The sequence below is a fragment of the Eubalaena glacialis genome, chromosome 5 (assembly GCF_028564815.1).
Source record: "Eubalaena glacialis isolate mEubGla1 chromosome 5, mEubGla1.1.hap2.+ XY, whole genome shotgun sequence".
Taxonomy (NCBI): Eukaryota; Metazoa; Chordata; class Mammalia; order Artiodactyla; family Balaenidae; genus Eubalaena; species Eubalaena glacialis.
This window is the reverse complement of record NC_083720.1, coordinates 126,956,542-126,982,179: the sequence shown is the minus strand read 5'-3', so window position 1 is coordinate 126,982,179 and position 25,638 is coordinate 126,956,542. Positions and strand designations below refer to the sequence as shown.

At 36.8% G+C, this 25,638-nt stretch overlaps 1 protein-coding gene across 1 annotated transcript in view; it reads right to left on the bottom strand.

Moving 5' to 3' along the window:
- Positions 1 to 233: 233 nt before the first annotated feature.
- Positions 234 to 25,638, bottom strand: part of SLC39A8 (solute carrier family 39 member 8) — a 77,536-nt gene continuing 52,131 nt past the window's right edge. Inside the window, exons 7-9 of the mRNA XM_061191669.1 lie at positions 4,177 to 4,384; positions 3,792 to 3,976; positions 234 to 1,707 (exon numbers count right to left, since the gene is read on the bottom strand). Of these exons, the coding sequence (XP_061047652.1) occupies positions 1,558 to 1,707; positions 3,792 to 3,976; positions 4,177 to 4,384 (543 nt within the window). The 3' untranslated portion in view covers positions 234 to 1,557. The remainder of the gene's footprint in view (positions 1,708 to 3,791; positions 3,977 to 4,176; positions 4,385 to 25,638) is intronic.

Below are 25,638 nucleotides of genomic sequence, written 5' to 3'. Positions count from 1 at the left end.
ACATACAATCTGTGCTTTAAAGAGGTAAAGATTATTTCTTAAGATTGAATGTAAACAGGTGAAATGATAAAAATAGATTCTCTGTTTACTGATTTTAATGAACAATGATTAATCTTTACAGTATTTATTTGCTGAATATCTTTGAAATAAACATAGCTATTTCTCTCCCTCATAATACCAAGTACATGGAAGTCACACAAAAAATACATATTAAAATGAATAATGAATGACACAATACATGGATTCAAAGGTGTTTACTGTTTGGTCAAACAATATTCTTTAATTGTCAGTCATAGAGTGAAATGTACATTAACATACATGTTAAACATTCATCCCATCTGCATTATTGCTATGTGACATCATTTTATGGTCTGTAGAAAAATATAATTCCTGAGATCATTGTTGGCTTCTTTCAATCATTTTCCTCACTGACAAATCATCTTTCCTTAAACGACTTGGGAGTGTGAATTGGGGTTAGGATGTTCATTATAGACCAACTTTTTGTATCTGCTAAATGAATAAACAGACTCTATCTTTTATAAAGGGTAGAAAAATAACCATGGTGTGTGGAATTATTTTGCAAGGTATACAATATAGGAAAAATGTAGGCTGAACACAAAAGAAGTATTTTCTGAATGTCTCTCAATCACCCATAAGGAACATATATTTCCTAGCCAATCAGTCTTTGGCATACAGCCGTCCAGCTGTTATTTTGCATTTACTTAAAATATCCTCTGCTAAATAGTTGTGTTCATCTTTAAAAGTAAATTGCTTAAAATTACATTCAATTTCTTTCTATAAACCAACATTTTCTTCACCTTCACAAGCAAACACATTAGATACTGAAACATTGTTGTCACCAGCTTTACATACTATTCTGCCATTTGCCATGGTACAACCACAACATAAGTCATAAGAAAGCAATTCTGGCTTTTTACGGAATCTGGTGGAGTTTACACTGAGTCTGGACTTAGTAGGGCTAACAAAACTTTACTGATTTCATAATTCATATTATTTCAGGATGGTTTTCAAAACAATCCTAGAAGTACCTAACTGAAATATAAAACAAAATAAAAGCTATGAGCAATCTTTCTCTCCTGGGTTCACTAAGGCCTTGGAATCATTTGTATCTGTGTACTTGCTTGTGAAAGCACTAAAACAAATTAATTCAAAGAAAACCACTCTGAAACTACTTGAACATTTGATACAACCACAGAGGTTCAAAGGCTTATATGGCCTAGTCTGTATTTTTCTCCAAGTCCTGGTGTCAAAATGATTATAGAATGAGTTGTTTCTTGCTCTGTGATGATTTTTAGTGTGCATGAAACATGAAAGAAGTGAGTATTTAACAAATATCTCATGTATCAGGCTTCTCAGGCTGGAACTGAAAAGCTTTTTGAAGGATTTTTAACAACAAGTAATGGCCTATTTCACAGATCAGAAAACCAACAGTCAGTTTTCTTGACCTACAGCTGAAAACAAAATTATCTTTTAACTAAATAGGAGCTGTTTTATTTATTAAATGCCTTCATTAACAACACCATCTTTCACTTCCTGTTACTCCAATTCAATTTCTCCTGCATACATAGTAATGAGCAGAATGGCTGTGAATCCAGTTAACATCCCAGCATTCTGAATCATGAAGAAGGTGAAATCGGTTTTTCTTCCAGTTACCTTTTCTCTCAGCATATCATTCATCTCTGGAAACTAGAGGAAAGATATATTGTTAGATAACTGTTGCCATCTTGTGGGAGAACATAAAACTGTCACTTACAGATTCCTGTGGAGGTGGGAGGGGACGAGCATTTCTCTGAGTTGTTTAAATGTTTTAGTATAAAGAGCGTAACAGTGATATCCAGCCCTACTAGACATCAACAAGAAGAAAAGTACGAAAATAGTGTTCCCGAAGTGAGTCAATACAGTGGGATGGGATTTACCTCATTTTATGTCTCTCTCTCTCTCTCTCTCCCCCCCAGCTCTCTTCTTTGCTCTCTCTGCTCCATCCACACCATTCTTTTAGGACCGCAAATGCATCCAGCCTCTTTCCATCCTCAAAATCTTCACACCCACCAAAACCTCTATCTGAACTCTTTTCCCTCAAAATTTTCAATGAGCTAAATCTTTGAGGTTTCAGCTTAAATCATACTTTCCTCGGAAGGCTTCTCTTAGGCCCTCCTAATTTAGGTTCCCTTATTATCATCTTTCATCATATATATTGTTTTTCCTTTCATTTCACAGTTTTTTATTTGTAATTATGTAATCACGTGTGTAATTTTGTTTGTTTGTTGAATTTCAGGTTCCCCTTTTTGTAGACAGAAGCCCCAGGAACACGGGGACTGTGCCTTTTTGCTCCCTCCAGGGTCCACAATTTCCAAGCCTGATACAAAAATATCAATCAATAGTAGCTGATTAAATACATTTTTAGAAATCACTATATATTTAATTCCTGTTCTCTTCAATTTGTTTCCTTTTGCTTGTTCTGTCCCTCGCAAAATCATAAGGTTTTTAAATAAACTGTGCTCTGTTCTTGAAATGAAGACTATAACAAATCTTATTGCAGTGAAAGCAATTAAAACCCCAAGTTCTGTACTTAAAAGCTATCCTTTCTCAGCATATAACTTCTACTGAAAAGGCTTCATGAGGAGATCTGTCAATGCCATCGTTCCAAAACATATTTCAAAGTGATTTGCTATACATACAGTGGTGCATTGTACCAAAGCATCCAAGCGGTCCCCAGAATCCACTGTCAATCCACCTGCCTGATTTCAGAAAACTTACTGGGATAAAATGGACGAAATTTATGAAACCGTTCTGAAAGAAGCAAGTGTGCTCTCTGAAAAAAGCAAGTAAGTATATACAGCATCATTTATTAGTATTATTTCTTTAAATTGAATAACTCTAATAGATTCTGTTCTTACATTACAGAAAGAAGAAGTGATGACCTAGCATAAAATATGCTATGAGGCATTAATTCTGTGAAGAAAAACATAAATGCAGTGATGGTTCTAAGAGATGAAATCCTTGCACTTATAAGGGCCTGCACAGAACAATGAACAGAGCTAGACAGTTATCATTTGGAACTAAGAATGCAGATGAAGGAAATTAAATTATTAAATTATGTATGTAATACATCCTCAGTTCCAAATGCAAAAGAAACATTCCTTGAGTTGCATCCACTTAGCACATTTTCATTTTCTAGAAAGCTGTCCATGATTTATTTGAAAATGCACAGGACCATTGGTATTCTCTCTCTTACACACACAAAGACATAAAGACAGTCACAGCATAGACATAAACATAGATACAAATATATACCGTCCCAAGTAAATACCGTTCAATTTTAATTTACCAGTTTTAGTTTAACTCAAAAGGCTCTCACTGTTCAGAACTTTGAAATAACAAAATGCTATTTACTTTAACAAGTTATTCCCTTCTGAATGTGACATCCTCACAAAAGAAGAGAGAAAAGTCCTATGGAGACATACTATAGAATACAAGCTTTACCCACAAGGCAAAACACCTGGGAAGATATCTCTCCTTCAGCAAAAATAAGTCATTTCATCCTCTGTCAGTGAGATCCTAGATCAAACAATCAATGAGAATCACTTTCAAATCACTATTAGTACAAACTACTGAAAAAGAGTTATCTGTTGGACCGGGAATATTTTAAACTACAACAGAAAGGCCTTCCACACTGTGGAAAGCAAAAGGTCACCCTTAGTCAATTCATAACCCAGATGTGTCATTCCAAATTTAAATTAAAACAAGATAAAAATCTTAAAATTTCTTACCATATCCGCCAGAGAAATATAGAGGAACATGCCTCCAGCAAGGGCAAATATAATATTTGGAGCAAAATTATTGCCCACCAAGATGCCAAAAGCTAGCCCAACATAGCAGGAACATGCAGAAAGGAAATTGAATAACAAGGCTTGTCGAGTACTCATTCCTGCATTGAGTAGGATCACAAAGTCACCTAAAAGAAGAAGAACATATCAAGCGAGTAGGGTTACTTTCTTATTTTGGGATGAAATAAAAGAAAATCATCATTGTCTAAAAAAGGGCTCCGTCTTTTTGAGGCATCAGCAGGATTTTTAAGAGTGTGTCACCTGAAACGTCTCCCTCCCCTGAAACCAAGAAGCACCGGACTTGGAGAACAAGAGCAGAGTCCCTTACCTAACTCATGCGGGAACTCCTCACACAGGATGGCGATCGAAGTGCTGAGTCCCTGCAGAAGAGACAAGGTGCAGGAGGCCCCGATGGCCAGGCCATCGATGAAATTGTGGAGGGCATCACTGAGCGTTATCATCCAGGCAATGGTCCCTATTTCTGAGAGCTTCGGCCCCTTCAAACAGGTACATGAGCTTGACTCTTTGTTTCCATCCTGTAAAATAACAGAAAATCAGTCAACAGGATACCACCAATATTTCTTGAAAGTCTAAACGATACACAGAAGTGGATGTGTTACGTGTAGAGAGAGACAAATGTTTCCACCAGAAAAGTCTTTCATAGTAGATAGGAACCCCTAATCATATAAAACAGAGAAAAAAAACTTATGGGAGGGAGAAAGGAAAGGAAGAGATTGACAGGCCTTGAACAAACCACTTAAAAAACATTTCGCTTTGGTTTCACCTTCAAACAATCCTTTCGACTTGTATGAACAAATTCTTACTACTGCCTTCCTAAAGTGTAACTGATATTAACCAAGAATTTGATTTATTCACATTCTTTAAAGTAAAAGAAGTTTGTCAAAGACCAAATTTAAAGTCTCTTCCATGTTACACTTTAAATGTGAGATCCACATTTAAAGCATGATGATATCAAGGCACATTTATTTTAATCTATCTTATGCCACTGTGTGACTGTGGGCAAGGAATCTGGGCCTCAGTTTCTTCAATTGTGAAGTGAAGAGAGTGTACTCAATGGCTCATTTATTTTTCAATGACTTATTAAGTTTCCACGGTATTCAGGTAGTGTGCTGCGTGTTTAGGCTGTAACAACGTGGTCCCTACAAGCTCTAAATTTCAATGGTTCTCTTAACAAATTCCATGAAGTGTGATTGGAACAGGCTTGCTTTTACACAGCACTTCTTTCCACTTTGAAACAATAATAAAAATAGAAAACCCTACAACAGACCCTTTGCAAGAATTTAAATTTCCATCAAATTTACAAAATTGTATAAAATCAAATGACAAATGCCAACTGAAGCATTTTCCAGAAACTGTGGAAAAAGATAATAAAAGGCAAATTCATTTTTAAGCAGGGAAGCAATTTGCAATTAACTGGAGAACATTTTATTCCTAATTCTCCTTCCTGCAACTCTACCTCAACAGCTAATCAACATATTTATTGAACACCTGCAATTGTACAGCAGCGTGCTGGATGCTATGCGAAGTGCACAGAAGTGGAAAATACAGCTTCTATCTTCAAGAAGCGTATTTACCTTGGAGAAACAAGATGTAAAGTATACGACTGACTCTTTTAAAAATGTGCAACATATATCAGCGGAAAAGGGGCTTCCTTCAGAGCAATCATCTGCACGGTTGTGTGTGTACTCTGACGTCACTTCATTGCTCAAAACACTTTGGGGACCTCCTTTCAGAATTGAATGTAGATCCTGCCACACATCTTTTCACCGTTTCATTAGTGGCAAATCTTCAGCTTTGAGGGATGTTTTTTGTTCGTAGACACAGCCAAAAGTCATTTGGAGCCAATAAATTCTTAAATTAATATGAAAGGAGGGAGGATTAGTTGCTAGCTGTTAGTAGTGGTAGAAACAGTAATAGCAAAGGCATATGGTGTTTATTATGTGCCAGGCACTGTACTAAGTGATTTAGATATTTAATTCCTTTAGAACCATTCTATGAGTTAAGTACTGCTATTATCCATCATTTTATGGTTGCGGACACTAAAGCACAGAAAGGCTGGTGAACTTACTAGGGATACAAAAGAAAGAAGTGTGCTTTTTCTAGTAACTGTTCTACTGCTCCAAACTTATGGTGAGGGGTAGGGAACACCTCTTGTGTGTGGTAAAGTCTGAAGGCAATTTGCAAGGAGAATACCCCCTTCTCTCAAAAACACCTGAAGCAACGTTGGAATAAGTATTTAATCTCCTTTTACTTTAAAAGGCAATTCTCATCAGCATAAAAAGAATTCCATCTGGTTTTAAAATGTGGTCTTTTTACTGTATAGTATTAAAACATAAACTGAGGCAAATTAAAAAATTTAAGATCTTATTTGAGCAAGAATGGATTCCAATCTGGCAGTGTCAAACCAGAAGTGGTTAGGAGCATTCCATGGACAGGCGCAGGGAGACACTTTCACCAAGAAAAGACGGAAGCAAAGCAAGGAAACTATTGACTAGCTACACCTTAAAGCCTAGATGGCTGTTTGTGATGGACTGTCCTTAGGTTTTGCTTTTGTAACACTGAGGCATTTACAGGCTTAGATTTTGGATTGTTTATATATGACATTAGAGCCACCTCAGCCTAATTGCCTCCTTGTTTAATTAACTTAATAATTGATATATCTTAAATGCACAACATAATAAACAACAGTGACTTAGTTCATGTCAAATGGGTAGCTTGGATAAGACATGCTCCGGATCAGGAAGCAATCACTGCCAAAAGAGAAACAAAGGCAGTCATGAGAAAAACCCACAGAGGAAGTGACCTTGGCTTTGCAAAAACCTACTGCCAAGATACATTTAATAAGACCAGTTGTTTTCCTCTTCCAACTTGGTTTACCTAATCACATATTTATAATTTCCTTATTTACTTGTGATGATTTAGGGGAAAGATTATAAGACCAAGTCTTGACTACCTGATATTTTGTACAGAGTCTGTATACAAACTCCTTTAATTCTGAAAAAGAAATTAAATTAATATATCAGGCATGGTTCTCTTACCTTTGAGTACAGATATTATTCACTCTATTTATTATGCTTCCTTTTAGCCTTATAATCTTAGGTCTCAAATGACACTGTTGGGTAGGTTAACAGTTATACATTTTTAATAGTCTTAGAACAAATGAAAGAAGGCAAACATTCACAAACAGTTCTTTTTTAATTCACCTGGAACGAAGTCACTGAGCAGAGAGACAATTAAGTCAAGTCCCTTTAGTTAAATTAGGGAGTATTCTTCTCTTTCCCTTTATTTTTTATTTTTCTTTGTTGTTGTTGCTTGATTGCTTTCTCCCTTGTTTGACTTGTACACTAAATGTGAGGCTCCTTCTAATCTCAGCCATGATAAGGCAACTCCATCTAGTGAAAAGACCATCACTAGATGGTCCAGGAGAACCAAGTTCTCGCTCGGCTCTGACAAGAATTACTGTGTAATCATCAGCAAGGCTCTTAACATTGCTCACCTTAATAATTAATGAAAATGAAAGTCAAAGCAAAGTGCAGACTAATCAGAATAGGGGGACAAAGAATAGCATGGAACAAAGTTATGAGAGGAGAGGGGACACTGAGTAGAATCCCAACAGAAGTATGGAGGGGAAGAAGCAGAAAGTAAAAGAAAAAAAAGTACTAAGAAATCGAAATGAAGAAAGCAAGTATGCTTATTGCAGAACAGTCTAAGTTTAAGCAAGGAGGAAGAAGACCAAAAAGGAACACAAGGAGAGGAGGAGTGGTATGAGTTGGGAGGAAAAGGAAGAGAAATCAAAACAGGAAGATAAGAAGGATGAGGAAAAGGAGAAGGTGAAGAAGAACAAGAAGGGGGGCAAGAAGGAGGAGGAAGATGAGGAAAGAAAAAGAAAGAACTTAGCGATCCTGCATAGGACACAGATCATATAAATATGGCTTACACCTGCAGTGAAATACTATGCAGAGTAGTGGAGATGATGAATATTTTATTTTTCCACATGTAAAGATGTCCAAAACATAGCATTGAGGTTTATATATATATATATAAAACAACATGTCTAGTGGGCACCTTTTTGTAAAAATTATTATTATAATTTCATGATGGTCTAAGCGCAAACATACTTGGAAAGATATATACAAAAATGCTAATCATGGTTCTCCCTAGGAGATAATACTGTGGATAATCCTTGGGTTTTTTCTTTTATCTTTTATGGGTGTCCTGGATTTTTTTTTTTTTTTGCACTTATTATATATTATTTCAATACTCAGAAAACAAAACATTAAAGCCATGGGGTGAGAACCTCAAGAGAGGGAAAAGTGAACCTGTGATGACTCAGGAGTTATCATCATCAAACAAGGTAAAGCTGGAGAAGCAAGCTGCCTGGCAGGTTTGGTCTGCATTAAAAAGAGGGTGTATCGTCCCACTAAGTGAGACTTTTTTTGTTAAGTTAATGGCATGAGCACTGTCAGACCTCACTATGCATTGGAGGAGGCAAGGTGAGTCATGATTAATAAAAATTTTTTTGTGGCTTATTGTCTATACGTTTTATTGATAAGAAGGTAAAAGCGAGCAACCACTGCAGGTGAAAGTTAAATTTCAAATTCTACATCCCATGCTGAAAGAATTTTGCAGAGCAAGACCTCTGGTAAAAAAAAAAAAAAAGTCAAAAAGGAAAGTAGAAACACTTCAAAAAACATAACAAAGATGGCAAAAGGAAGTATAAATAAACAAACAAAAGCTGAAAACTGTATGCAAAGGAACATAAAATCTATGCCCATAAAAGAGAAGTTAATGTAATATAAATAAAAACAATAAAATATTATTTTAAGAAGCTGCAAATAAAGAGAGGTGAGAGTTAAAGAAAGGGGCACTGAATGCAAGCTAGCTTAATGATTAACGGGTATGGGCTTTGGCACAAAATGGGTGTGAGATTAAGTAATGGCTCTGCTACTTAACAGCTCTGTGCCATTTGGAAAGTTACTTGGGTCCTAGCTAACATAAGACAAGAAAAGGAAATAAAAGGTATACACACACAGGGAAGAAATAAATAAAACTGTTTTTGTTGGCATATGTCTATGTAGAAAATGCAAAAGAATCAAAAAAAAAAAGCTCCTAGAATATAATAAGCAAGTATAGCAAGGTTGCAGGGCACAGGTTAATATATAATAGTTGCTTTCCAATATACCAGCAATGAACAAGTGGAATCTGAAATTAAAATCATAATACCATTTACATCAGCACCCCCTAAAAGTGAAATACTTAGGTATAAATCTAACAAAATATGTGGAAGATCTATATGAGGAAAAGCACAAAACTATAATGAAAGAAACCAAAGAAAAACTATTCTGTTCATGCATTAGAGGACTCAACATAGAATTGTCAAGATGTCAGTCCTTCCCAATTTGATCTATAGATTCAGTACAATCCCAGTCAAAATCCCAGCAAGTTATTTTGTGGATATTTTGTGATTCTAAAGTTTATATGAAAACGCAAAATACCTAGAATAGCTAACACAACACTGAAGGAAAGAAACGAATTTGGAGAACTGACACTATCTGACTTCCAGACTTACTGTAAACCTACAGTAATCAAGATGGTGTGGTACTGATGAAAGAGTAGACAAACAGATCAATGGAACAGAATAGAGAGCCCAGAAGTAGACTCATATAAATATGGTCAACTTATCTTTGACAAAGAAGCAAAAGCAATACAATGGAGAAAGACAGTCTTTTCAACAAATAGTACTGGAAGAAGTGGACATCCACATGAAAAAAAAAAAAAAAGAACCTAGACACAGGCTTGACACCCTTCACAAAAATGAACTCAAAATGGATCATAGACCTAAATGCAAATGCAAAACTCTAAAACTCCTAGAAGATAACACAGGAGAAAACCTAGATGACCCTGATTATGGCCATGACTCTCTTCCCAGGTTCTAGTAACTGCTCCTTCTTCGCCATCCTTTGGGCCCAGGGGTGGTAACAACTTTACCATTACTGGTCCCTGGTTCATGCACTACTCTTATAACCCATTCACACCTTATAAATAAATCTTCCTCAAATTATTCTGAGTAGTCCATCTGTTTCCCGTTGGGATCCTGATAGAATCACTAGTACTGGAAGTGGCCATAAAAAACAGACCCCCCAAAATGGAATTTAATTGGGTTTTTCATATATTCAAAGTTCGGGGAAATGGGACATTGGTTACCCATAGGTGGGCTTCAATTTTCAATGAAGGCCAGAACATGAAGGGACTCTGCAAGCTCTAGGCTATATTGCAAGCTTTCCTGCCAGTTGGTTCTTAGGACCCAGCAGAGCCAGTGGAATTGGAATAATCTGTGGCAGACAGAGGTGCTGAAAGGAGCCTTCTGGCAATCCCTGATCAGAGAATCACAGTGCAGACCCTTAAGGTGTTAGGTTAAAGCCATGACCTTTTTTGCCATTAACTATTCTTTATCTCAAAAGCAGTTCCTTGCTTGTTCCTAGGTCCTTCTAGAGACTTACCTTGTGCCCATGGAACATCTAGTGGCCCTGAGATCATTCCCAGCAAGCCATAAAATCAGCTGTTCACACCAGCATTCCATCATTAAATTGTATATACAAGTACAAGCCCACACCAGTCTTGAAGACACAGATTGCAATGGCAGTTGATTCAGACTCTCATAATCTAAACCTAATACTTCATCTCTTTTCCCTTAACAACAATAAGGCTACATGGGGCATTTCCTATAGCCAGTTAACTGTGAATAGTGAGTGTCCCAGCACCAACCAGCTATACAATCTTACTCACAATGAACTTAAAATAAAACAATAAAGATAAATCCTCCAAGGGGGCAGAACTTTTGAGTGTTGTGTTGAACTTCGTGAGGAAGTAATGGCCTGAGATATACATCTACACTAACTCATGGGTGGGTGCTAAAAGAGTTGGCCAGGTGATCAGAGACTTTCAAAAAACAAAACTGGAAACTGGTGGCAGAGATCTGGAAAAAATATATAGATGGACCTCTTGTAAAAGGCACAGAATATGAAGACAATTCTATTCCATTAAATCTCATAAGAGGCTATCACTGAGGATGGTCTCAGTAATAAAGTGAGCAAGAAGACCTGACTATAAATGTCACTTGGTATCTTTCATTGGCCATCCCAATGTTTGCTTAATTTATCCCCAGGCTCCCTCCTTGAGGGGCAACTTAGGCTGGTTATGTCCCTAATTAAAGATCACCGCTCCACTGAACAGTGGCTTTCTGTACAAGATTAGTTCCCTCCCAGTTCTAGTAGCTTCTTCCTTCCCCTTTCCCTTTGGACAGAAGATTGCTAACAGCGCCACCATTTCAAGCCCCAGGTTTACTGCACTCTCCCCTGTGGTTCACCCACAACTTGCCCAGAGTTTTGTAAACCGCCCTTTTTCTATTTTTTATTTATCCTTACTTGAAAGTGCCATCTCTTTCTGGAGAGGACACGACTGATTCAAAGTCAAATTCCACATACAACATTCACAGACTCTTTATATACTGTTATATATATTTCAACAGAAAAACTTACGAAAAGGATTAAATAGACACAAAGATATGAAGAGTTAAAGGCACTATACAAATATAAAATTTCGATGGGCTTTGCTTTTATGGCTATATTTTCAAGAGATTTCAATGGACTTTATAGCTGATGGTTCCTTTGTCCTTCCTCTAGCCCTGAAGAGTCAGTCTCAGCTCATTATAACCAAAATCAAACTTCATATGAGAAAAGAGAAATTAATTTTATCTTTACTGCATATAACCAAATATAATTCAAATGCACTTAGTCTCTAGTCATTTGGTTTCAAGACAAAACTCATAACTATTTTCAAAACTCTCTTTGCCAATGAAAATAACAATTAACGAGAAAATAATAATTTCCCGAAAGCTTGAAAATTGTTTCCTTTCCCTCCATCCCTTCTGTGAGATGTGATTGAAGTTATTTAGCTCTTTAGGAGTTGAAATAATTCTTTCATTTGCAGTTGGGACCATATCATTTTACTGTCCTGATAAAAATAACTTAGGAGAAATCTGAGGGGTTTTCAAGAAATTATGCTACTATTTTGCCAATGGGACTTAGAGTATATACTAATTAAGTATTTACAGTTACCCTAATGGACTACTTACGCCTCTCTAAAAGGATGCCTACTGTTACTACAGATGGAGGAGGGCATTAATGCTCTGATACATTCGAGAAGCAGGATACCATTTCTTAGAAAAAGCTTGCATGATGTACTCCCCAGCCCACGCAACTCTCATGGTTACTGAGAAGGCTTAAAGGAAGTCAGAGCACCAGGAAATTGGTTACATTTTCATTTAAGTTGGAGAAATTTGTTGCGGGGCTCCTGAAAAATGGGGTTCCCCAAAGGCAGGGATATCTACATTGCTCAGCATCAAGTCTTCCAGAATAATTCAGAGGAGGAAACAGGAGTAGGGTGGGATGTGGTAGAGGAACCGGCCCCATGCGGCAGCTGCCTGTGTTGTAATTACCATTTGATATGAATTATGTGAAAAAAACTGAAATAAAGAAGAGCCCACCCAGTGTACTACAAGTGATTGACTATCGAGCCCTGCAAAAGATGAGGGCAGGCTGTCTGATTGGCAGAGATCTAGAAATGCAAGCCTCTCAGAGCAAGAAGTTTGGGAAAGCGATGAGAGGCAAGGGATGACAGGTGACAACAGGGACAAGAGCAAGTGCCAACCGCAGTCACCGCGACAGAAGAGGCGATGAGGACCACAGGAGGGGCACTAAGAAACAGGCAGTCTGCCAGTAGAGAAGAAAGTGAGCAACAGAGGGTTAGAAATAACCCTGTTCTCTGAGGAGGCAACTGGCCCCCGGTCTATATTTCAACAGTTTAGAAAAACAGAGCATCTCTACTATGTATGTGGAGAGGGAGGGTTGAGAACTACACAGGGGATAAGGGTACCAGGACCTCATTCCCTCTTAAAGATGCAAATGGATACGCTGAAGATTTGCTCACCAGTTTAAGAAAAGAAATTTGTATTGAGGTAGAGTTGATTTACAATGTTGTGTTAATTTCTGCTGTAGGGCAAAGTGATTCAGTTATACATATATATACATTCTTTTTTTATATTCAAGAAAAGAAATTTGATAGTGAGGAATTGAGCATGAAAGACACAGGGTGTACTCAGGGAGCTCAGAACAGTAAAATGATAATAGTAGTAGCACAAGTCATTAGTAGTAAAGTCATTTAATCTTCACAATAACCCCATGAGGTTATGAGTTCCATTTTATAGATGAGGAAATTGAGTTATAAAGAGGTTAATTAAGTAACTTGCCCAAAGTCACATCTCTAGAAAGGCGCAGAGACAGGATTTAAACTTCTATGCCAAACAAGCTACGCCTGTGATCTCCAGAAAATATAGGGTTTTATTTTCTCTTATTCACTCCTGTTCATCCAGTATCTAGCACTGCAGGCACCCTGAACGTTTGTTGTCTGAATAAATGAAGGTCAAGTAATAGTAAAAGTACATTTTCTCTCATGACAGGTTCACAAATCATTGTCACATGAAGCATCTATTCCAGTCTTTCCAAAGAACAAACATAAGGGCAGTGACACAAGATGGGTAAAGAGTGCATAGAAAAATGTTCATTAATCAATTCCAAATTGGTTCATCTACATTAAAAAAAACACTCTGAAAGTGCAGAAGTGTTTTTCTTGTTCTTTGCTTGTTTTGTCACCAATTCTTTAATGTCGTGGAGCCACATCAAAAGCTCCTTGTGGACAAGGATTTTTTTGTTTTTCATTTCAGCCCAAAGTTTAATATTAGTAGGTGTTCAGTAAATTTTTCTTTTAAATAAATCAAGGGGAGGGGGGTCTTGTTTTGCTGAACTGGATGGAGTAATGGAATGCCAAATCACATCCCAGTCAGCAGACAACAGTGCCTCCACATCCGTCCCGGTGACCTCCAAAGGGCAGAAGACCTTTACCAGCAGCCACCGTGCATCTAACTCGAGGATGCTTACACGTTTTTCAGAAGATGGTTGGAGGAAGGGGGCAAAAAATCATAGTAGCAACAAAGGCGACTAACACTGTTGAGTGCTTACCATTTGCAAGGTACTCTGCTAAATGCCGTGAGCTGAGCACCTCTAACATCCAATCGCAGATGCAGTAATGCAGGTACTAGAGGTAAGGGCTGGACCCAAACCACACAGCTAGAGATGGAAAAGCCATTGAACCCAGATGATTTGACTCCTAAGCCCATGCAATAAAAGGCAGAGAAGACTGCTCAAAAGGACTGAGTTTTTCCAGATAAGAAATTCTGCGTTCAGTAATTTATTCCCATGATAATGGGTTATTTTATTGCTGTTGCCAGTCTCCATCATGGAAGGTACCAGTAAACCAAGTACCTCTGGTTTTGAGTAGAATACACTAAGCTGATGTTTTGGGTTTTGCTAACACTTCAGACACACTTAAAATAATACCTCCAATCACTGAGGGAATAAAACACCATCTCGGGCTTTCAAATCTACTCCATATAATCTGTTGTTTACAGACTGCAGTATGGATAGGAAATATACAGTTGTTTTTTGACTGTCCCTTCCTGAGTCTGTTACATTTAATTTAATAAAATGTAATTTTAGAACCAGAGGCTTATTTGAGATTATCGATACTTATTTAAACGTTAAAACACAGTAACACTTACTTTGAAGGAGTTCCATCTAAAATTTTCTCCAATGTCATTTCATGCCAGCATCCCTTGTGCCTTCGCTACTCTGATCTTCTTTCGATTCCTAAAACCCACCAAACTCTTTCCCACCCTGGAGACTTTGTGCTGGCTGTTTCCACAGCCATGACCGTCTTCTCCCTGATCTTTGCATAGAGAGCTGCTTCCTACAGTTCAGATTTTAGCTTAAATATGTCCCTGACCACCCAAACTAGCTGCAAAGATATCATCACATCACCACATTTCAATTCCCTGCACAGCATCTGTAACCCTATAATGTTGGGCTATGTACCCACTGGAACAAAAACAGTGCCAGAGATCAGACACATGTTCTGTCTAATTTGCCACAATATCTCCAGCGGGTGGAACAGAGACTGGCTTTAGGCATGTGATCACAGGATACACGACAAGTGAATGAATGACAGAATGAAAAACTAAATACCATACTCCTGCCCATTAATACAGTTTTACTGATTTGACCTACAGACCAGGATGTCATTCAGAATGTGAAATGTTACCACAAAAGAAGGCTCGGTTTAAGATTGCCTTTATTGTTTTAATACATAAGTTGCATGACTGAAATTTTGGTCCAAGTCAGAAAAACTACAAAGAATCCAGAGAAATTTTCTGCAAAATGATGCCCTCCCAGTAAAGGATCTTTGCAATTTTACTTTCCAAATGTAAAACAATCTCTAGATTTGTTTGTTTTGCAGCCTAGAAAACTATTGATGATCCCTCACTTCAGTTTTTCTGATATGTATTTTATAACCTAGTAATAAAAGTAGATAAACTAGAAAGCATCAAACCAGAGACCTGCACGGTTTACTGAAACTTCAAAGGTGATCTTTATTGGTGCTTTCTCAGCCATTGCATTTTTTTCTTTAATCTGCCTTCACTGAGTTGCTATAAAGGTTTAATAAAGTCATGCTCATTAAGCAATCTGATAATCCTCAGTAGAAGAAGATTCAATAAAGTTTGTTCTTTTTTTTACTTTTAATGCTCTGATACCTGATATCAGAAATAAGAAGCAAAAAGAACCACTTTAAAAAGAAATGGGGGCTCACACATTGAGGTTTCTCCTTTTGACTGATACGAACTCAAACTTACAATAGATCTGAATAAATTGGGCCACTGATCAACAAAGTTGATCAAAGGTACTAGAGGTAAGGGCTGAGCAAAGTTAAAGACAGGAGAAAGTCACCACTTAATTAACAAAAAGGAAGAGTCATTAACTTAATTGCACCGAGATCCTCAAAAAGGGACTGAAATCCCCTATCTAAAAAGCAAGCACACGGTAAAATCAAATTCCACCACCCAATCAATGATCTGACTGTAACCTGATGGTACATTTATTAAGAGTGAACACCTAATTTGGTCTTTAAACACCTTCAATTATTTTTTATTCACTAAGATAATCAGTGAAGTATTTCTAGTTATAAAAGTGCTTTGTGTGATCTGGACATTTGCCTCAGACATAAAACTGAATAGATAGGAATATATAGGCAGATAAACATCTGTGCGTGTGTGTGTGTGTGTGTGTGTGTGTGTGTGTGTGTGTGTGTGTGTGTGTGTGCGCGCGCGTGACAATCTGCTAATGCTCTACTACAGAGTGTAGTAGTGTTAAACCCAAAAAACACCTTGGCAAGACCACACTTCATTTGCAAGATACTTTAGCTTTGTGATCTTTCTAATTTAGGATTCTTATTTTTGAAATATATAGAATAAATATAGTATGGAATACTAGAATATAGAATAAATTCTACCTCCCCAATAGCCTCTCCTTGGGACATGAATTTTACTTATTACAATAAAACATCTCATGCTTTGGCAAATTTTCCATCATGCAATCCACTGAGTAAAAATTACTCACCGGGTCTTGATCCAGTATTCCCAAACTGCAAGATGCAGCATGTAAAAAATATAGCACCACATAAATATTTTCAAATGAGCAAACAGCAAAAAATTTTTTAAAAAGAGACCAATTTTGGCAAGCCCAGTGTTTATGACATGGACATCTTTTATAATTCAACCTTTAAAAAAGCCTGAAAAAGCTGATGTTAAAGACACACCAGCAATAGAATATATATTTACATTTTTCTATTGCTTATGCTAGTTTGCATAATAAAATTAAGCAACTCTTTCTGATGCCCAGAATAATTTACTTGAACCTCGTAATTTTTTTTCCTCATTTTTCAAAAGAAAAATGTATTGGCATTCATCCTCAATTTTTTTTATCAATCAGCATGCACAACAAAGCAACACAGCGATTCTTCATTATACTAATGGGGGAAAAATTAACTTGACATCAAGCCTAATTGAGTAAAACTTCACTAATTCTAAATAGGTATAAGTCCTGCTTGATTTGTGAAAAGAATTTAGTATAGAACATGTTTAGATAAATACACTTTTATAGCTTTCCAGAATTCACACTCACAAATAGCTTCCACAGCAAGCACGGGGTGTGGTAGAGGGCCTTCAGAAAACCTGCCACGTTGTATGGATAAGATTAATGTAGCATCTCAATTACAAATAACAACTTGGTGTTTCTTGAGATAACTTGAAAACTTTAAGTGCATCTTCCTAACAAATTATTTCAAAAGCAATTTTTATAGAGGATGCCAAAGTACTCTACAGCCCAGTCTATAAGCAAAATGTAACAAATCATACGTTATTAGCTATGACAGGTTAGCAGAGTCAAATTTAATGAGGTTTCATTCTGCAGGCAATCCTCAAGTTGCATTGCAAAAGTTCATTTGTAAGTTCATGGTTAGAAATCAGAACTGATTAGAGCAATGTTCCCATTAGGAAGGTCGTGTCATGCCTATATACGGAAGGAACATGGGGTTGGAACTCAAGACCCCAGGAGGGGATCTCATCGTAACTTTGCCATTTATTATCTGTGTGAACCTGTGTGAGTTATTTAACTTAACTGAGTCTTAATTAAATCTGTAAATAGACTTAATACCTATTTTCCAGGACTTTTGTAGGAATTAAACATAGTATCTGTAAGGCACCTACTACAGTGCTCTCTACTCCCACCCCTGGGCATTTATTTTGTTTTATCAAGTATCTCTCTACCTCAGAGACGATTAGCTGGGAGGTTGTAAGGGTGTTTCAGTTGTAGGGGTGTACATACTTTAAATTGTATGTAATAATTGGTGGGTCTGTATATTCTTCTGTTGCAAAAGTTCATGCATTTCATCAAACAGCTTCCTAAGGGGGATTCTTAAGACCTGCTCTACAGGGGTACTTGCTTAAATTTTTAAAAATTAGAAATGGCCAAATGCTTACAAATAATAATTGGAAGTATCCTCTGCACCTAGGTTACCATTTCATCCTATCTTATTTACTTAGCAACCTCACACCTATCCTTCACGATTGGTACAAGCATCATCTTCTCAGGAAAGCATCTGGGACCACTTCATCTGCATCACTTCCCACCCCAACATGTGCCACATCTTTCTCAGCACAGCAACTTGTGTATAAACCTACTAAAGTACTCATCACACCACGCTATAACTATTTTTACATGGATATACGTACCTTTAAGGAATTCCAAGTACATGGTAGATTCTTAATAAGTGGATAGAATTTTTTCCCACAAAAAATGTATTTATATTTGGTTTTCATTAAAAGTAGTCAAAAACACTAATTCAAAAAGATAAATGTACCACAATGTTCATACCAGCACTATTTACAATAGCCAAGACATGGAAGCAACCTAAATGTCTATCGACAGATGAATGGATAAAGAATATGTGAGATAGATGATAGATAGATAGATAGATACATACATACATACATACACATGATGGACTATTACTCAGCCATAAAAAATAATGAAATTTTGCCATTTGCAGCAACATGGAAGGATTTGGAAGGCATTATGCTAAGTGAAATAAGTCAGACAGAGAAAGACAAATGCTGTATGAGATCACTTATATGTGAAATCTAAAAAATACAACAAACTAGTGAAAATAACAAAAAAGAAGCAGACTCACAAATACAGAGAACAAACTAGCGGTTACCAGTGGGGAGAGGGAACGGGTGGAGGGGCAATATAATAGGGGTAAGAGACCAAAAAAAGGGTTATTATGGGATTATATGAAGACATCTGTGTGAAACTTTTGAAAATTATAAAGCACTATAGAATTTAAAGAACCTTTCATTCAACAAAAAAATTGTTTTTAAAAAGTAGTCATTTTAACTGATGAGAAACATGCATATCAGAAAGCAACTTGGCTTTGGTAAAAGAACTTCGAGTTTGACAGATCTAATTTCAAATAAATCCTAACCTCTCTGAAATTCAGTTTCCTCATCTGTGAAATGGAGATAATCACACCTACCAATCGAGGTTGTACATGAATAACATTTGTCTAGTACTGAGTATATTCCCTGCACAAGATCTATACCACCAACATCACACCACTAACTACCACCATCACAATTGTTGCTGTTAATTATTCAGGAGTGACAGGTAACAGAAATCTAACATGCTTATTGATGGATTGCTCTACCTGACACTGACTGTGGCTCACAGACCAGAGAAAAGAAAATCTGTGCAGGGACAGCTTTCAGGAGGCGGAGCGCAAAACGATATTTCTGGAACTTCGTACACAGGAGCAGGCTACTTTCATATGTGACTCCCTGGTTCCCAGAACCCTCCAAAGGTTGCAGGCATGCTGTTCTCAGGGTCTGAAACAGTGTGGGAGTCTACCCAGGTGGAGTATCACCGTCTCTGCCTTGCACCCATGCAGAGTATTGCTTGAGTTTGTGAGTCCAGGATGTAAAGGTCAACATCTCCACCCCTGAAAGTAAGGACACAGGCTCAGGGTTGAGAAATCTGCCTTTCTGCCCAGCAATCTGTTATCATCTCTAATCACCTCTTAACTACATTAACAGAGAACCTATTCCAAGTTTTTCCTCTCTTCGCCAACCCCATGCTCCTTACTGCTACTTCCCACCTGCCTGAGATGGAGGCATCTGACACACACCCTCCCCTCCGCCCACAAACACATTCTCCACCTTCCACTAGATCTTAGAATAAAAACCCTTCTCCTTTTGAAGATCAGCAGTTCCACTCGTGTTCTAATTCCCTTTTAGTTTCTTCTCTAAGAATTTGCTGCATCAGAACTTCTGGTCACGACTTCCATTGTTCTCTGCTTCCCACCCTCTCGCTGTCCACTCCAGCCTCTCCTCTCTGTCTGCAATCTCCTTTAGATTAACGAATTCCTGAATCCGGATCCTCCCCTGAACTGCTGTTCTCCCTCATTCTTCTTCCCTTCAGTGACAGACTCCTTGAAATAATTCACTTCTCTAGTCTTTTTCTGCATCTATTTATTAAATCCGGCATTTCCTCTCCTTATAGCCTACTACAGCAGAGTAATCCCTAAAAAGTAGCTATATCTGACTTCAGAAGCATTGAAAATTTATAAATTCTTTACTAAGAACTTTTTGAAAACACCGAGGAAAGACTTATTCAGTACACACAGCACGATTCTAAATACCCTTCAGACCTCTCCTCCTGGCCATAGTTTCAGCTGTCAGGGCAGGACCTCCAATCTCTACTTTCTTGAAAATTCTTCAAATTTTTCTCTCCCCCCGCCCCCCCCCCCCACACAGCAGTTCTCCATCTTCAGATAAACTTATTATTATGGAAGCTGATTGAGTATTCTCAATTATTGCTCTGCGCTGGGGCAATGCAAACAAAGACATATTATCAAGGAGAGTCTGCAGTATACTGAAGGTCTATGAGGTTTCTTCTATTTACTGCTGGAAACATAGCACCACTCCATCCCACCCCAGCCCCTGGCCATTTTCGTCTACATTCCTCGCCAATGGTCCTGAGGACAGCATTGCCTACTGCATGGGACTTTGTGCACCAAAGTGTCTTCTAATGAACTTTGACGTTGAGAAGTTTGGGTCTAAAGGGAAAGCAAATCAACCTCAAAATTCAACTGCCTTCCTATCCTTTATTCAAACTTGCTATTTGGTTTTATTCTCTGCAAACTTCCATGAAAACCCTGTTCTCAACTCTTCTGGAAACCTTCATTAATATAACTCTTGACTATAAATTGCTCCTGCACTGAAGTAATCCATCTATTTTTGAACCTTCAAAATGTACCCCACCATATTTTCACAGAAAACCCATTCATAAAATGCTTTCCTCCTTCCAGTTGACTTGTGCTTATAAACCTGACATATGAGCCCACAACTTTGTACCAAGCTCCCTACTCGAAATCAAGAGCTGCCCAATCAATATTCTGCCATTGAAATAGAGAACGTTGTGGCTTTGAGGCCACACACAAGGTTGGCTGTTGTTGCTCTCACTTAATCCCCATAACTTCTCAGGAAGATGGTCATGTTTGGTAATATGGACGTGGTAGTAATAAGATTTAATATTTACTTCATAGCTGTACTTTTTCATTACTTTTAAAATATTTCATTTCGTTTGTAATAATCCTGATTGGTAGAGACTTTGCCAATTTAAAGATGAAAAGAAATCGTTTTAGAAAAGTAAAGTAACCTGATTAGTGGTAAAGTATAGTTGATTTACAATGATGTGTTAGTTTCAGGTGTACAGCAAAGTGATTCAGATATATGTGTGTGTAAACATATATGTATATTCTTTTTCAAAGTCATTTCCATTATAGGTTATTACAAGATATTGAATATAGTTCCCTATGCTATACAGTAGGTCCTTGTTGCTTATCTATTTTACATATAGTAGTTTGTGCCTGTTAATCCCAAACTCCCAATTTATCCCTCCCCCTTCCCTCCCCTTTAGCAACCATAAGTTTGTTTTCTATGTTTCTGAGTCTATTTCTGTTTTGTAAATAAGTTCATTTGTATCATTTTTTAGATTCCACATATAAGTGATATATGATATTTGTCGTTCTCGGTCTGACTTACCTCACTTAGTGTGATAATCTCTAGGTCCATCCATGTTGCTGCAAATGGCATTATTTTGGCTCAAGTTCTTTTGACAAAACAAAGTTGCTCTAACTTTCATGTAACTAATCAATTAACACCTACTGAATAATACTGTAGTTCAGAAATGACACAATTTTGCCAGAAAATATTCTTATTTATTCATTTAGTCTTTCACTCTGCTTTAAGAGTCCTCAATTCTAAAAGTAAAAAAAAAATTCTTCTCAGAAAGAGAGAACCATTGCAGATTCTTAACAGATATACATTTTTCCTCCTGGATTTCTAAAATTTTTAAATAACAAACATTTTTTTAAGTTTTTAATTAAAATTTATAAAATGAAAAAATTAAAGTAAAAAATTTAAGGGGGCTTCCTTGGTGGCGCAGTGGTTGAGAATCTACCTGCCAATGCAGGGGACACGGGTTCGAGCCCTGGTCTGGGAAGATCCCACATGCCGTGGAGCAACTAGGCCCGTGAGCCACAACTACTGAGCCTGCCCGTCTGGAGCCTGTGCTCCGCAACAAGAGAGGCCGCGATAGTGAGAGGCCCGTGCACCGCGATGAAGAGTGGCCCCTGCTTGCCGCACCTAGAAAGAAAAGCCCTCGCACAGAAACGAAGACCCAACACAGCCAAAAATAAATAAATAAATAAATAAATTTAAAATTAAAAAAAAATTAACTAAGTATAGATTATCCATACTTTATAGTACAGAAAAAAAAAATTCCAATAAAATTCAACATTGAGAAAAACTCTTAGTAAATTCTGAATATGAGAGAACTTTCTTGATCTAATTAATGGTATCTATTGAAAAAAACAAACAAACTAAAGCCAGCAACCTACTGAACTTAGAAGTGTACCCATCAAAGTCAGAAACAAGACGAAACACCAGCTATCACTACTTCTACTCAGCATTACCCTGTGAATCCTTGCCATTGTAATAAGAAAAAAAGAGTTATAACAATTGTAAAAGAAGAAAAAATTTGCTTCTTTGCTCATTGACATCTACGCAGAAAATCCCAAAGAGTAAATAAATAAAATACAAAGAATTGCAGGAGAGTTCAGCAATACTGCAGGTTTAAAATCAATATACTGAATTCAATGTACTCCTATATAATAACTAATTAGAAAATGGAATTGGAAACAATACCATGTATAATACTTGCAGAGCTACAAAGTAATTAGGAATAAATCTAACAGAACACTCTAAAGACATTTTTATAGAAAATTACAAAACAAAGAAAATCTGAAATCTCATAAAGATGTTAGCTGTCCCTCAACTGATCTCTAGGTTCAAGGCAATGTCAATAAAAATCCCCAAAATATTGATAGGGAAGAACAAAGATAACTTTCAGTGAAAACAGCAAGGTGAAGAGCCTTGTCCTGGGGCATTCTATGTTCACTACAAATTATAATAATTAAGGTACTGGTAATAAGGCAGAAATTTTTTAATAGACAAATGAAAGACAATAAAAAGTCTAGATATAAACACATTGTTATATAGAAACTTGACATATGGCAGAGATAAGATGATCTATTCAATAAAAGAAGCTAGGTTAACTGCTTATCTATACAGAAAGCAAAAAGTGTCTCTTTTTTTATATACAAAAACAAATTCCATGTGGAATATTAAACCTTTTGGAAAAAAGTACAGAAGAATATCTTCTTTACTTTGGCAAAGGGAAGCTATCTTAAACAAAATACAGAAAGTAGAAAGCTTGAATAAAAGTATTGATATGTTTGACTACATTAAAATTAAAACTTTTAAAAAATAAAATATAAACAAAGTGAAAAGAGAAGTCGAGACTTTGAGAATATATTTGTAATCCATTTAATCAATGAAGATTAGCATCCAGAATATATACAAAACTCCTACAAATGACAAAGAGTATCCTTGACTAAACTTTAGTCAGGATCCTCTGAGCCCTGTTCTCAACTAGAACTCATTCATGGGCTTCTTTGCCCCTCCTTCCAGAGTCCAGTTGTAGCAAGAGTCCTGCTAAGTCAATTTAGTAAGAATCCCCATATTCTTGATATCTGATCATCTTGGCCTGCCTTTAGCAAGAATGCTGTCAAGTTGGTCTAACAAGGATCCCTCTTACTCTTGATGTCTCCTCTTAGTAATTCTCTGTCCACTGACACCCTCACTCTGCTTGTTAGCCATAAATCCTCAGCTGTCTTTGCTATATTCTGAGTTGAGCCCCATCTCTCTACTCTATTGTAATAGAGTTGACCCCTATCTCTATAATCTTGAATAAAGTCTTCCTTGCCATTTTAACAAGACTCAGAATAAATTTTCTTTCACTAAATAAATAAATTTTCTTTCAGATCAATAAGAAAAAAGATAAGCAACTCAACTAAAAATGTGCGACATAGATGAACAGGAAACACAAAACTAAAATGGCCAATAAGCATATGAAGAGATGCTCAACTTCACTAGTAATCAGAAACATACAAAGGTTAATCACAGAAAGATACCGTTCCAAATTCATTAAATAAGCAATAGATTTTTTGAAGTCTAAAATTTCCAACAATTGCTAAAGATGTGGAGAAAATGTGAATTGTGCTGCTGCTGAGAGTGTAAATAAGCATAACAGTTTAGAGAGCAATTTGTTGTTCTTCAATAAAATTACACATGTGAGTACTGTATGACCCATTTCTTACAAGTCTAGCTATGTACCCCAACCTTTCTCACAGAGTTCCCGTGAGACAATTAAGCCCTAGTGCCTTAAGGCATCCATAGTATATAATAAATTATTTTCTTTTCTGTGCACTTTTCCATACATATGTTTTGCCTCCATAAAAATGTTTTCATTTAGAGAAAAAGTAACCATCTTTCCTCCTCCCCTCCTTCTTCCAGAGTTCTCTTTCCAACTGCTTCATTTCTGTTAATCACACTATAATTATTTCTGAAACACAGGCTCATGCACTCATTTTCAGTCTTTCCATCCCAGAAGACCAACTCTTGCCAAGACAGGCCAATACTATCTGGAACTCTTATCAAATATGTCTTTCTTTTTTTCCCACCAACATCAAACAGATCTTCTGTTTTCTCTCTTATGCTGCATTTTGTAAATCAAGTTGGAAACTAAGCAGTTTTTGGCATCTTATCCTGATAACTCACAAAAGGTTTCCATCCACTATGAGTAGTACTCTTTTTGAGTGAATTTTTAATGATTCTTTGGCAAACAATATGTGGGACAGAAATCAGACAGGATTTCTGCGGCAGTTTCTAGTGAGGTTGAGAAGACTTCTCTGGGAATGTCTCATTTTTGAATGCCTTTTCTTTCTTTCCTTTTTTTTACTTTAAGATATTCATTATTTAACAGAAATTAAATTGTGTGTGTGGTCTATTTACAAAGGCAAAAGAAAACCCTAAAACTCTATAAGTTATACCCAGAACTCAAAATTTCATAACATTTTAATTATGTCTGCATACAAATGGATTAAAATTATAAACTCTACAAAAAAGTATTAACCGTACAAATGTTTATGAGTAACTAAAATATTCCCTTTTCATTTGGATATCATAGCAGTCCCTGACTGAGACCCTTAAGCAGCTGTTTGTCCTTCAAATAGATTAAATAGTATGGATTTGGGTACATTTCAAAGCACTTTCACATACTGTGCATTACCTTATTCGATTCTCCCAGCTGACCTAAGAGTCGGTAGTACAAACTACTTCTTTATGAATTTTCTGTGTCAATGGTGATGCTACCAGCCTCCCTGTGTGAAAACAGGCATGTCTTAGCTGGCCAAATGACTGGCTAATTTAAGGAACAACAGATAACCCTAAATCCCTCCTCACACTTGGTATCAACTAAAATGTTTCTGCCAAATTTACGTATTTGGGACATGGTCTTATCTGGAAGAGCAAACGTGGTACTTAATGGATAGTTCCCCTTTCTGGCAAGTTGCTCTGGTTGACATTCCAAACCTCTCCACTTTAGTTCTGATTTCATTTAGATTGCAGGTACTATCTCTAGTCATGTGACTTGATTCACTGGTGCTCTATCTCATCTTTCAAGTTACCATTTTTACATTTTGTATCACTAAATTTTTCACCTTTAGAATTTATCTGTATAAAATGTCCATATCCAGATTTAAAAAGTTAACAGCACTAACTACAACTCTTAATTCAATTGTA